At 39.2% G+C, this 15,737-nt stretch overlaps 1 protein-coding gene across 1 annotated transcript in view; it reads right to left on the reverse strand.

The window, feature by feature from the left end:
* Positions 1-15,737, reverse strand: part of LOC114663762 (pituitary tumor-transforming gene 1 protein-interacting protein) — a 103,248-nt gene that overhangs the window by 70,770 nt on the left and 16,741 nt on the right. The window contains exon 2 of the mRNA XM_051935922.1: positions 4,260-4,312. Coding sequence (XP_051791882.1) covers positions 4,260-4,312 — 53 coding nt within the window. The remainder of the gene's footprint in view (positions 1-4,259; positions 4,313-15,737) is intronic.

The raw sequence follows: 15,737 nt of genomic DNA on the forward strand, positions 1-15,737 counted from the left end.
GAAAAGGGTGGAGTGCCCTCTCAGGGTTGGTAGCGAGATCCTGCCCCAAGTGGAGGAGTTCAAGTATCTCGGGGTCTTGTTCACGAGTGAGGGAAGAATGGAGCATGAGATCGACAGGCGGATCGGTGCGGCATCCGCAGTGATGCGGGCATTGCATCGGTCTGTCGTGGTGAAAAAGGAGCTGAGCCGCAAGGTGAAGCTCTCAATTTACCAGTCGATCTATGTTCCTACCCTCACCTATGGTCATGAGCTATGGGTAGTGACCGAAAGAACGAGATCGCGAATACAAGCGGCTGAAATGAGTTTCCTCCGCAGGGTGTCTGGGCTTTCCCTTAAAGATAGGGTGAGAAGCTCAGTCATCCGGGAGGGGCTCAGAGTAGAGCCGCTGCTCCTCCGCATCGAGAGGAGTCAGATGAGGTGGCTCGGGCATCTGATCCGGATGCCTCCTGGACGCCTCCCTGGTGAGGTGTTCCGGGCACGTCCAACCGGGAGGAGGCCCCGGGGAAGACCCAGGACACGCTGGAGGGACTATGTCTCTCGACTGGCCTGGGAACGCCTTGGGATTCTCCCGGAAGAGCTAGAAGAAGTGGCCGGGGAGAGGGAAGTCTGGGCATCTCTGCTCAAGCTGCTGCCCCCGCGACCCGACCTCGGATAAGCGGGAGACAATGGATGGATGGATGGATGGACTTTAAATTGCCTCACATCATTTTTTTAAATAAACATAACTGAAAATGTTCAACAATTAATGCATTAAATTATTCCTGTATCAATGTTGTTGTTGATTAGTGCACCAGTTCTCGGGCAGAGAGCAAGGTAGTGGGTCTTAACAAGGAATTTTAGCTATACAGCAATCTAATACTTATGGTCATAACAGGCAAACAGCCTAAAGCCATCTCATCTCAGAAACTAAGGAGGCTCAAGCTTGGTTAGTAGTTGGATGACAGAGGTTGAGCTTAATCTTTAAGACCGGCTGTAGTTTAGTGCCATGGACGTGTCTCACAGTGTGCCTGCAGCAAGTTTCTACTCCTATCCTGTTAATCCAACTATACTCTTCTACTCCATGCCCACAGCTCATGTAAACTCATGCTCATGAAGTCAGTGATCACAACTCTTTCTCCTCTTTAAGCCAATCCATGCCAGGATGGTGACTGCCCAGGAATGACTCCCCAAGGCTGATGAATTTTTGTGAAATATTGCAAGGTAAAGAGGTGTCTTCATCACCCCAATGCAAACAGGCTGCACGGCATCTCTTTCTCTCTCTTTCACAGGACCAGTGCACCAATATTTTTACATTTGGTAAACCTGTTTACTGTATTTTAGAAAATGGACAACTAGAACAGAATATACAATGAGGAAGAAAAATGAATGTTAACAATCAATTAATTAATAACAGAAGGCATCTACCTAACATTTCATTGTATTGTTACTAATATAATATTAATCAACAGTGTAAAGCTTTAAGTCACTATTGTTCAGTAATCATCATCTTTACTTAAAAAAATAAATTCAGGAACAGGTTAAAATTAGTTGTAGACCTGCCCTGCCACGAAAGAAAATCCGCCTTTACATGACTTGGAACCATCTGTGAGTTACTTTCCTCTCCGTTGATCATATGTTCTATGTAATTTGTGAGTTACTTTTCTCCTCTTTTTAATCTGGATTCAAATGTAACTGTTTCAGTTTTGTAAATGTAAAAGTATTCTAAGACTTTTTGTTACTTTGTATCAAATCACAGTATTGTTTTTATATTAAAAATTATTATTGAAAAAACATTTGGCATATACAGTACATGGGGAAAAAAAAATAAAGACCAACACAAAAAATTGCCAATAATCCCTTGTTGAAATTCCAAAATGCAACATGGCATAGATTCAAGAAATATCACTTTTAGTTTAAGGTTTTAGTAACCTGGCCTAGAGCTATCACACAATATTTCACCACACATTTGTCGATAGTCTGCTATCCTTAAGCATTTGCTTTGAATGACAGATTAGGGGGGTATTTTCCGTACATCGCTTAAATCATCCGAGATCAGATACCTCATCTTGGATGAGTTAATGCTGGTGAAACTCATCCGGGATAAGTCGGTTTTTCAAATGCAGCCGTGTAGTAGATTAGTCTAGCTGGATCTAATCATCCGAGATGAATGCACGCTCCCGCGCTGAGTGAAAAGCCCATATATGTTGAGTCTACAAAACATGTTCAGCAAGTCTTTGATAGGCTGTAACAAAATGACAAAAGAAAGGATATGAAGAAGATTCAAGATTTAATATGCACAAGGGGTAACACTGCAAAAGCAGCCCAAACAGAAAAGACGGCTGGCAAAAAGTGGCCGACAAATTAAACGCTATGTAGTGCGCATTGTACTTAGGAAATGAAATGCTGCATTCAGTATGTGTCAGATTATTATTTAATATGTCATAATTCCAGATCAAACGTGAGCACAAGGAGAACATGGGAACAAGTTAAAGTGAAGTACAAGAATATACTTCAAACTGGTAAATTTTGGTATATAACTATTTAAAGAATTGTTGACATAAATAATCATATATAATATAAAAAACATTAATTTTAAAGCTAATAAGAAGGCAGACAAGCAAAAAGCAGGTGGAGGTCCACGCGGTCCAGAACTAACCCCTGCAGAAGAGTTGGCTATCCAGCAAAATGCCCATCGCTCTGTTTCTGAGGGCATTCCAGGGGGAAGCTCCTCCCCAGAACCAGTGGCAGGATGCAGTGGTCACTTCATTTCAGGTAAAGGATGGTCATTGTATATATTTGTCCTCAATGTGTGCCATAGGTATGTTCCATATAGCCCTCTTTTTTTTTTTGTTGGGTCAGTTGCAGGGAATGTCATATCCCTGGAACTTGTGTCTGACCAAAGAGATATTGACGAAGGACAAATATTTGATGAAGACACTGTGTCTGATTATTCATCAGGAGGAGGGGTACATTTTTCAAATAATGTTTGATCAAACTCCACTCTGATCAGTCCCATGTGCCCCAATCACATTTGGAAATCCTGGGTAATGAGAATGTTAGGCTGATTGTGAGATTCTTTATGGAACTGTGGGTGTTTTTGCCTGTGTATTACCAACCTGCAATGGCATGAAACACCTCTTTTACTGTCTGCACACGCTGGTGTCCAGGAAACACTATGAAAACCCGAAGGAAATATTTCAGAGCCAAATAGACTTCACAAATTGCCTGGCAAACTGCACTTTTTGATAGATTTTCCGCATCGCCTACAGTATATAAAAAAGTTCCACTTGCAAAAAACCTCAAAGCAATGCATACTGGTCTGTGTGGTTGTGAGAGCCCGACTTTGAATATAAGGTGCTAATAAATCTTTGAGGTACAATATTCCCCCTCGGCTAAAGTGGTGTCTTTTGAAAAGAATTTCCTCTGGGAGCAATAAAGTATCTTGCCGATTACGCAAAACCCTGTCTATATGAAATTCTCTTCTTATAATTTGCGCATCGATATCAATTGGTTGCTCATTCATGAACGGTGAAGCCATGACTGAATGAATTACATGAACGGACACCGATTAAGTGTGTGAGCTAATCCTTGTTTACATAGAACAAGCCTGTTTTGGATGTGCTGCTAGGACAACACATCCAGCAAGAGTTTCGAAAAACCGATAGATCCAGGATCATGCCAAATCGTCAACAATTACATCCAGCTAAATGAGTAATCCACGTACGAAAAATACCCCCCTGGTCTACTACTAACCAAAAATCATACTTTGAGACAGCTGTTACCAGAAATGGTAATGTCCAGCTTCGCAATATTGGATTTATATTACTGCAGGGCCTTATGATATGGTAGAACATTTTGGGAGGACATAGCTTTACAAAACAAAAGGCAACCCCTGCTCTAGTACATATAAGTAAATATGTACTGTACGAATAGCCTAAAACTATAAGTTCACCAATCAGTTAGAAATGTAATAATTCAAGATAATTTATCTATTTGGCAAAAATAATAGGGGTGTCTATCAAACATTCTGTTTCTACTTTAAAGCTGCATTTAGTGGACATATTGTAAATCATGGTCATAAACAAATGGCCAAGTATTCTGCAATTAGTGTGACTGAACATCCACTATTAATATTTCCAAAACAAACACCATCATAGTGTGCAGATTTCACCACTGCCACCATTCAACTCCCCCCCCCCCCCATCAAAGAGGTCAGTAAAGTTCAGTGATGTGCATTCAGAGAAACCCTCCCCAAATATTGCAGGTTTTAGCATTCTTACCGATACATTTGTCAAACATTCTTCACAGGAACTCCCAGTATGAACTGCACAAGCTAGTGGGAAAAAAAAAGAAAATAATCACTGTATTGCCATAGTTCACTTCAGAATACACCAAATTCCTAATCGAAATTCCCTAACCCTTTTCCCCACATACACAGATGGTCACAACCTAGGATTTTTATTAATTTGAGAATTTTATAAATCAGTCTTTTCCACATGACAATGTGACAAAGATATGACAATTCCTACTTGCATAATGGCTGTGTCACATTAGTTGGGTGAGCAGAGTGGGATGGCAATTTTTAGCCTTGGATGCGAGTTAAGATCAGGAATCTGACTTGGCCAAAGACATCAATCTTCTTAAATTTTAAGCCATTCCATTATTGCTCTAGTATTATGACCAACAGTCACTGTCCGATTGAAAGACATATTTCCTCCCAAGTTTAAGGTTTCAGGCAGAGGGGAGCAGGTTTTCTTCCAGGATCTGTCTGTACTATATACCATTCATATTCCCATCAGTGCTGGCCAGAGTCCCTGTCCCAGCTGCTGAAAAGCATTTCGATTCTGCTACCACCACATTTTACAATGGGGATGTTGTTACTTGGCTGAGGTGCTTTGTTAGATTTATGCCATACATGTTGACATGCAGGTTAGGTGGATTGGTGATTCTAAATTGGCCCTAGTGTGTGCTTGGTGTGTGGGTGTGTTTGTGTGTGTCCTGCGGTGGGTTGGCACCCTACCTAGGATTGGTTCCTGCCTTGTGCCCTGTGTTGGCTGGGATTGGCTCCAGCAGACCCCCGTGACCCTGTGTTTGGATTCAGTGGGTTGGAAAATGGATGGATGGATGGATGCTGCTTACTGTTCAAGCCAAATTTTGCCCTCATCACTCCAGAAATGTGTTAGGAAGTATTCTGAAGTATCACCTAAGTGACATTTTTGGAAATTCTTTACAAGCAAGGTCAAGAGCTTCACTCACTTTCTACACAGGTGAAGGCCATCAACAAATTGTTTCCTTACAAACTCGCCCACACTGCACAAGAGAAAAGTTGGCTCTATATTTATAAAGGGCATGCATGCTTTTTAAAAATCACAGAATTTTGACTTTTCCTTTTCTTCAAAATGGTTGAAACATTTTCAATTTGTTTCTTCTGTGCACTGTACTCCTTTATGGGTAATTTATCATTTCAAATGGAACGTGTTTCAGAAGGGCAAAGATGAAAAGATTGCAACAGGAAAGCTACAACACAGGAACACTGGCAAAAAAGGAACAGTTTGTTATACCTGTGGATTAGTAAAAACAGAAGCTATAAGGATATTTACTTTTTATACAGCATTAAAAACATTGATTCTATCATGGCAAGCAAATGAACAAAATCTGCAGTAGGTGCAAAATTTGGGAAAGTAAATAAATACCAAAGATATGGCCAAAAAAAAAAAAAAAATCTAGACAATATTCCAACACTGGGCAAAAAATTGGAAAATGCAGTTTCAAAAGGATAATTAATACTAGCGGTGTTAAAACGTTTTTTGCTACTTTTCTTATCAAATAACAGAAAAAACTGTTTATTTCACTAAACAGTTAAAAGATACCCAGTATCTAATGACCTGTTTGCAAAGTAATGAGACCCTTAAACTCTTGAGATGTGGAACTGCAAACAATTTGTTCTCATGGTTTATCAAGGCAACATACAAGTATTCAGAGTTGCTGTTTCATACAGAATTTTTATCAGCATTGTAGAATCTTAGAATGAATGGCTCACTTCAGATCTAGCCACAATACAGTATATCTGTGGAACTTAAGTCTGAACTTTAACTAATCCATCCCAAAGGTCTAAATTTCTTATTTCTAAATTTATTACAGTGTAGAATTGCTGGTTTTATTTATTCACTGCCTTACATATGAAGAATCTGTATTTCAGCTTACTGCATGGATGAACGGACAGAGATTCTCCCAGAATCACGTCATACAAATACAAATTCACCAATCATCAAATGAAGACAAACACTCCAGGCTTTCCGCCTATATAAATCATCATCGAGCCATGATAATGCCATCTTACCATCTTCAAATCTGACCACTGGTATTCTTGTTGGGGAATACAATGTTACTTCTTATTCACATATAATGGAGCAATAATGATCAAAAAGCTTTTCTTTTAACTTACTGTTCAAGTAGCAGTATTCCTAGATCATCCGGGTCTTTCTAAGACAGACCTGAACTCTGCAATATGCATTGAATTCAACTTGTAATGAGAAACTGAACAAGTTTTCAGTGGATTATAACGGTGTAGTGGTCTTTCAAATGTCCCACAGTACTAGAGAAGTGTCTTCCAACTATGCTGGACTGATTATTGTGGGCAAAACATTTATCTGAGCTGCAAGGCAGCAGTGCTAACCAGTGGGCCACCTTACCTCAAATAACAAAAGATGCAGACGAAAGGATACCCACAAACAAAATTCAAAAAAATGGCCATAAAATAGCAATGAGTGTCTTCATCACAATTAGTAAGTGCCAATCTTGCAGCCCATTGTCTGGGCCACAAAGCCGCAGCTGGGGACAGAATTGTTCCTTTATTTGAACTTGCAGCCGTAGTGTTGCTAGTGTCCAATCTATTTGTGCACATACTTTACACTTTTTTCTTCCATCAAGAGACAGAAATACCTTGACTCAAGGAGTGAGAGGGGATGGCTCCTTTAAGGATTGTTTTGACTCATGAAGGCAGCTGCTGTGCTGCCAGCAGATAAGGACCAGTCTTATGTAACTGGTGGCAGTAATCATTATATATGTTACCGGCAATGTATGAAAAGCAGGTATTGTATACAATACCTAGGCAATGTATACAATGCCTGCCGTTTTTAGGCAAGGTATGAAATATCTGCGTTGTTACATACTTTTCCTAGGCATTGCATAAAATGCCTAGGCATTAAAAAGAATGACAAGTACTATTTTACACCAAGTGTGAAATGTCCAGATTGGAAAGGTCTTTAATAACAAAATGTCTAAAAATGAAAGAAATACAAAATGAACTACAGGATATGCTTACTGGGAGAACAAAAGAATCAAAAGTGTCATTACTTAGCCTACTGTTTGTTGCAGCAAGGAAGGCCAGAATGGCATTTTGAACTGCACTTAATTTTCTTTTTTACGCAAAGGCATTTGTTGTTTTGGCACTTAGTCTTGCACATACACCTCACAAATCTTTTTTTTACACCTTTTTGTTTCTTCTGGCATGGCTCACAAAGGTGAATATACAGTTCAATGTCATGACTGGGAATGTTCTTGTATTTAAGTGCAAGCTCTTTCAACATTCTGTCTCGTCCTCCATGGCCAATAGCCAAATGAGCGTCGTGAAGTACGTCAAATAATTCAGAATCTCTGACGTAAAACTGGATAGCACTGATGCCTTCTTTAACAGGATAAATCAACTTGCTTTTGTTCTCTACCATCATCACATCGTAGCGTTTCAGCAGCCAATAGTCCAGTGGTTCCTTCTTAGTAGTCGTTTTAGCCTTTGTTACATCATTCACTAACTTCTCGTAAGTGGCTTCTGTTAGAAAAAACACAATTTTTAGCAGCGTTGGCTCGCATTTGGGATAGTTCTTTGTAAAACCGTTGTCGCACGTCAGCATGTCGTGATTCTTGCCCGTACACTACATTCTCTTCTCCCATCTTCACACAGCACAATATGGGTCAGCTTCTGTAGCGGTACTTCACCCACCACAATATATGGAACAGTCTCTGCTGCGGCACAGCAAGCACACATGCTTCCACACGGACGGACAAAGATCTAGGCGCCACTGAAGAAATGTTCTGGCAAGAATAAGCTTATTCTACACTCTGCCGGTTTGCCGTTTAGGTAGGGGTGGGCGGTATGACCAAAATTCTATATCACGGTATTTTTCTAAATTATCCTGGTTTCACGGTATTCAACGGTATTTTTTTCCCATGCATGAGTGGATGTTAACCACATTTTTCACTGCAATTACTGGCTAAGAATAACCTATTCAACTGTCAAGAGCATTGTACATTGTACAAAAAAAACATTTTAATGTGCACACAAGTATTAATACAGGTTTGCATGGCCCCATAAAGTGATAGTTTTCAAGGGGGTGGCACTAATGAAGAGAAGGAATCACATTGCATGACAGATTCAGTCAAAATATAGAACCTTTTTATTGAACAAATTTTGCAAAAACTTAAACTATAATTTTGACAACATATTTTCAACCATCCAAAGAGGCATTTAGACTTAGTAAAATATCCAGAAGTGCTTGTCAAAAGTTGTATTGCATCAAATATGTCTTAGAAAAGGAACAAATAGTAAATATTTTTTGTAAACCAACTACACTTTCTGTTAATGTTAACAATCTCTGTCCACTGACACATTAAAGTGACTTTTTAAACAACTTTACCATCATTAAACTGCATAATATTTAAACTAATAAATAATAACAATAAAATAAATAATAGTATTATTACTGATAGTTGCACTATTACTTCAAGGCTTCAAGCCCAGGTGCATTACACAGTATTCACCAAATTAAAATAAAATAAAACAAGTGCAACTTGGTGATGACATCTTTACCAACTGAACCATCATTTAGGCAAACTGCATTAATATGGACCTTGCTTCAAGCTAAGCAGGGGTGCGGAAATCCAACGCCCAACTCGTCCGACACGGGCAAATTGACTGTCGGACAAGCGTGTTTTTCTGGTTTCAGTTGTCATCGGACAAGTGCAAGAGACAAGAGAAAAATAATTACATGTATATGTGCTGAGCAGGGCACATCTTTACCACTACTTTCAAATTTTAAACATTTGGGTATGTACTTCGTGCGGAAACCGTCTACTTAAGCATGTTCTTCATGTCTGAAATTGGTCTTCAATATTGTTTACAAAATGACGGCTGATTTTTCAAAGGGGAGCACTCTTATGGTCTTACATAAGTATTTTACCCTACTATTTACACGCTTGGAGATGCGGTCATTTTTTCATGCTGACATTACGATGTAATCTGATGATTTTTCATTTTAATCAATAACTTTTATATATTACCAGTAACGGCATACTGCACAATAACGTGCTGTGAATACACTTGACTTGAGCATTCCTAGTTTTCATCCTCTTTCTCTGTCTCTGTTTAGCATTCGTTTGCTCAGAGGTTGATGCGCTTGCTGCTTCCTGAGCAGCTCTTCTTTTCTCCACCCTAGCGGCTCACTGCTTCTCTTCTTTCGTTGGCATCTTTTCGCGTTAAAACTGATTAAGTTAGTTTTTGTGTTGCAATTACTTAGTACGTTTTCTTTCATTTTTCACTTAAGCTGGCACTTAAGTCTTCAATCTGCCACAAGAATGATCAGCGAAGGTGGTGGGGAATGAGAACGGCGCATATACGCATGCGCCCACGGCCTCCCTGTTGCGTGGTGCTGAGAGTTGATTCAACAATAAAAAAAAATAAAAATGAAGAGTAATACAAGTCACCACCCCGAAAGCAGATAGTAGACGTCACGTAGTATATGTGTACCAAATTTCAAGTCAATATGTGAAACGGTTTGCGAGCTACAGATGATTTAAAATCATGCACAGACAAACGAACAGCCACGGTAGCGTATTATAGAAGACGATTGATAAAATTCATTGTTTCTACATAAAAATGCGGTCATTTTACTTACAATGCAAATGTTTTCACCACATAACAAAGCTTGTTAGGCAGTTAATCTTTCCTGAAATTTGCGATTTCGCGTAGGTTGTGATATATTGAGGAGTTAAGAAATTTATTGCGTGACATCAATTTTGATGAGCTGTCTATAGATCGTTTTTGATTAGAGAATTTTTTCATATAAAACAAGTTGGTTTCACGCTGTCAGGTTTATTAAAAATAAAGAAGAAAACATTCTAACAGTTTCCAAATGTTATGAAATATCTATAAAAATCTTCACTTAGACATGATTATTTTTTCCTCTTGAGTGAGATTATTCTCCAATATGAATTTAGTAAAGAGTTCTCTAAGAACCCGCCTGACTCAGGAAAACCTTCAAAACCAGATGTGCATTGTTGTTAATGGCAAACCTTTAGAAGAGTACGACCCACTACCAGCTGTGGAATTCTGGCTGTCATCTGGCAACAGGCACATCACTCATAAAAACCTAAAGTCATCAGCAATCCACTTCTACAGGACCATCAGTCCAGGAACCATGCAGTTCAGCTCAAGCAGAAATGAACAGCATGCCCATGCTGTCTGAGATGGTAAAGATTCTTGGGGAGAACATGTTGCAAGACAAAAGCTGAAGAACATGGCAAAAAATGAATCAGGACAGTGTTCTGTTATGTAACTGTAATATGTGAAACAGAATTAGTGTAGCTATAATGAAGGCATTGTTTATTAGTGAGTTAAAATAAGAGAATCTTTTATATAATGTTCTAGAGCAAGGTGGCAAAATACTACTCCCTGAAATAACTTTTTTCAGTTTTAAAATGGAAGGCAGTTTTGGTATCAATAAAAGAGATCAGAAAAAATAAACTATTTTTCACTTTTGTTATTTGTTTATGGGCAAGTGAATTTAACTGGCGGACAAGCGGATTTTCTGTTTACTTGTCCTTGTACAAGTAGAAAAAAATTTGATTTCCACACCCCTGCTAAGCTATATGGATAAATAATAAAACTGCAACTTGCATTTATAATGCTATTTGTGGTATAGCCCTATGGAATCGTATTAGGGCCATGGTGAAGAAAAAAAAAAAAACAGACACAGGGAAGAAAAAAACAAACTATATGTCGAGAATAAAGTCAACATTTCCACTTTATTCTCATAGTTTACTTCATAATTAAAGTAGAATGTTGTAAACTAAACTTTTTCCTAAAATCAATGTTTAATTTAATAGATTTTGTCAAACCCGTAATAAATTAATGCAGCACATTAAATGCTTTGTGTTAAGTGTTCCCCGACTCAGTTGTTAATCACTACGCTTCTTAAACTGACTTCCTCCACACTAAGAGGAGACAGCGATCACCGCACAGAATCAATTCACTTCATGATATTCCTGCTTTCTGAAAATTTAGATTGCTAAGATAAATACTTGATATCATTTTCATGATGAAATGCATTAAAGAAGGTATTAAACATGAACACAGAATTCAATGCATTTTCTTCTGAGCGGGCTCTCTTTATTGCATGCATGCTGTCTCTATCTGACGTACCAAAACCCCAGTTCCTATCCTTCCTTTTTCTTTCTCCACATAACCAATCACCACATGATAAACGTCTTTGTGAAATTAAAACTAGTTATAAACTTAGCCCACGGAATGTTCAGAACTTTAAAAATATCTTCATTATACATGTTTAATTGTGCCATCCATTCAGGGTTGCGCCCATCCCTGAACGAGTCACCAGCACATCGCAGGATGAATAAAAGCAAAACATACACTAGCAGGGTCAATATAGCATAACAAAACCCCACATCCTACATGTCTTTGAAAGGAAACTGAAGCACGCCGAGTAAACCCACCAGAAAAAACATGCAAATGCAAAACAGGGTACACCCGAGACACCATTGCTGCGAGGCAGCAGTGCAACCTCCATGCCGCCGTGCCCCCACATGATTAATGCATTTCACCATGAAAATTATATCAAGCATTTATCTTAGCATTCTAAATTTTCAGAGAGCAGGAATATCATGAAGTGAATGTATTCTGTGCGGCGATCGCTGCGGCACCTCCTCTTAGTGCAAGAGGAAGTCAGTTTAAGAAGCTCGGGGAACACTTAACACAAAGCATTTAAGTTGTTATATAACTTTTGACGGGGTTTGTGAAAATCTAGTAAGTTAAATATTCATTTTACGATGAAGTTTAGTTTACGATGTTCTACTTTAATTACAAATTACGATAATAAAGTCAACATGTCGACTTTAATCTTGACATAAACGGTGAGAATAAAGTAGAAATGTTGAGAATAAAGTCAACATGTCATCACACTATTACACAGTACCCAGGTACATTACACTGTATTGAAAACAAATAAAACAAGTACAACTTGGCTTGCAGTATTATCGAGTAGCATAGAAACAGTATTTACACATTTGAACATAATGGTCCACATCCGACCTTTTAAAACCAAAGTATCTCCAGACAACGGACATGACTCCTTTTTTTTCGGCAAAAGTTCTTGTGTGTCATCATGTTCAACTTTATCGTCAGCTTCAGTTTCAGAATGTTCTCTGCCCATTTTCACTGCGCAATACCTACATTACCACTACCTATTTAGTGGTGTAGCAGTGAAAAAGGTCACCACTTGAACAGTTTCCCGCTGCGCCACGTTCCGAAAGTCATTTAGGCAATTGAAACCGGTGTTTCGGGTATAAGAAAAATCCATATCATAAAAAAAATAATAAACGGTTTTCAGTATGAACAGGTATACCGCCCAGCACTACGTTTAGGTATTGTATAGAATGCCTAGGAAATGTATGAAATGCAATGCATTTCATACTTTGATGTCCTATTTCCGGCATTGTATACATTGCCTAGGTATTCTATAGAATGCCGTTTTTTTTTACACATTGCTGATAACATACATACATACATAAATACATACAACACATATATACACACACACACACACACACACACATATCTATAATAATAAAAGGCAAAGCCCTCACTGACTGATTCACTCACTCACTGACTGACTCACTCACTCATCACTAATTCTCCAACTTCCCGTGTAGGTGGAAGGCTGAAATTTGGCAGGCTCATTCCTTATAGCTTACTTACAAAAGTTAGGCAGGTTTCATTTCGAAATTCAAAGCATAACGGTCATAACTGGAACCTCTTTTTTCACAATATACTGTAATGGACGGCAGCTCGATGGCCGTGGGAGGAGGAGTTGAGTGTCACGTCATCACGCCTCCCACGTAATCACGTGAAAAGACTGTGAACGCAGTAGGGACAAATGAAGGAGGAGCCGCAAACAGCGAAGAACAAAAAATTCATTAAACAATTGAGAAGGGAGCGAGTGAAGCATACAAGCATGTTCATAAGGGAAACAAAGCACGGTGTAAAACGTAAGTTTAAATTAAGTTTATAGAAACGCTCCCGCTGCGGATTGCAATAACGTGAAAAGACTGTGAATGCAGTAGGGACAAATGAAGGAGGAGCCGCAAACAGCGAAGAACAAAAAATTCATTAAACAATTGAGAAGGGAGCGAGTGAAGCATACAAGCATGTTCATAAGGGAAACAAAGCACGGTGTAAAACGTAAGTTTAAATTAAGTTTATAGAAACGCCCCCGCTGCGGATTGCAATAACATATTCGTGAGATAAAAGTTTAATGAGAAGACACGAGGTATAAACGAACCACACGCCGTAGCGCAACGTTAGGGGCAACAGTTTCAACCATTCTATGATCTGCTTCTCGCAACTGAAAGACGGCACATGGCGGATGTTAGCCCACTTGCTGACCGCAACGTTAGGGGCTTCAACTCTGGCGCTGACGATATTCGATTCTCGAGAGGGGATGCAGTGAGTGTGTATGCCTGATGAGCCCAGAATTAAGGAGAAACACATGTCGCATACTCTGTATTATTTGAAAGTAAACTATTAAAACCATTCTATGATCAGCTTCTGGGAACAGAAAGAGGGCACGTGGCGGATGTAAGGCGACTTCCTGACCAACCACAAGCGTAACCTGGCAGGTAACCATCCATACAGTCAGATTGTGATTCAGAAAACGAATGCCATGAACTTAATTACCACGATCTACATACTGTCAAATAAACGAAACACACGCCGTAGCGGGACAGCTGTGAAAAGCGAGGTTCACAAAAAAACAGATCCTTAACAAATTGTTATTGGTATATTTTCGATCCGTTTAAAAAGGTTTTACTTTCTTCTTAAAAAATTAAAAGCAGTACTTCGCCGCAACGAAGCGCGAGAATTTGGCTATATATATCTGCTTCTCACAATTAAAAGAGGGCACGTGGCGGATTTTAGACGACTTCATGACCAAACATAAGTGTTACCTGCCAGGTAGGGTTACCACTTTTAATACAAAAAAATAAGGGACGCATACTGCAGCGGGTGCCACATCCCAGTGCCAACAGTTTGCAGACTCTACTTAAAAGACCCGCCCTCCTCACTGGACAGTTAAAAAGACCAATCAAACTAACGATGACATCAAGTATTACCCAATCAAAAGTAGGAAAGGAGGCATCTTCATAAAATGCGTGTGGGATGATTTGCATGAGACGCTGCTTTAAAAAAAAATGATAAAAAAAATACGGGACAAGTCCCGTCCCGTATTGATTCAAAACGGGACGCGCAATTTCATTCTCAAATACGGGACGATTCCGTATTTTAAAGGACGGGTGGCAACCCTACAGTGCCAGATTGTGATTCAGACTAGGAATGCAATGAATGTAATTACCCCGATCTACATACAAGGCGAAAGTCTTGCAACATTCAAAGATGATGGGTTGGGATAAGTACACCATAGAACATAAAAGAGCTTATGAAGCCTTGAACCGAAAAAAGCAAGATCTCAGAGATCGTAAAAAAAAAATAGGAGGTAATGTCGTTTTACTTGCTGTAGATTTTAGTCAAACATTACCAGTTATTTCACGAGAGAGACCAGCAGATGAACTCAACGCGTGTTTAAAATCCATGCTTCTCCCACGCTCGGTTATATGTCGCGTGTTCTCGGGTAGGTGCACCAAAAAATGTATACATTTAAGCATGTAATGGGCAAACAAAAAATGAGGTATACCCGAAGGCACTGCAGTAATACTTAATGTAACTTTACTTCTTAAATCTTAATGTTTTACTGTTTAATAATTTATACGCTTCTTATATGTTGTTCAAATTCTTTTATCAAAATACCAGTGACAGCGCAATGCACGATAACGTGGAGTGAATACACCATACGCATCCGCCCACGGCCGCCCTGGTGTGCGCAGATAGGAGTTGATTCTACAATAAAATAAAATAAAATAAAGATAAAAACCCAGGATTGTTTCCTGCCTTGTGCCCTGTGTTGGCTGGGATTGGCTCCAGCAGACCCCCGTGACCCTGTGTTCGGATACAGCGGGTTGGAAAATGGATGGATAGATGGATAAAAAGAGTAATACAATCATCACCCATAAAGCGGATAGTAGACATGACGTTCTATATGTGTACCAGATTTCAAGTCAATAGGTGAAACGGTTTGCAAGCTACAGGTGATTTAAAATCCTGGACAGACAAACGAATAGCCATGGTAGCAAATTACAGAAGAAGATTTTACTGTTTAATAATTTATATTTATATGAAATGTGCTTCTTATATATTACAGTAATCCCTCCTCCATCGCGGGGGTTGCGTTCCAGAGCCACCCGCGAAATAAGAAAATCCGCGAAGTAGAAACCATATGTTTATATGGTTATTTTTATATTCTCATGCTTAGGTCACAGATTTGCGCAGAAACACATGAGGTTGTAGAGAGACAGGAACA

The sequence above is a fragment of the Erpetoichthys calabaricus genome, chromosome 13 (genome assembly GCF_900747795.2).
Source record: "Erpetoichthys calabaricus chromosome 13, fErpCal1.3, whole genome shotgun sequence".
Classification (NCBI taxonomy): domain Eukaryota; kingdom Metazoa; phylum Chordata; class Cladistia; order Polypteriformes; family Polypteridae; genus Erpetoichthys; species Erpetoichthys calabaricus.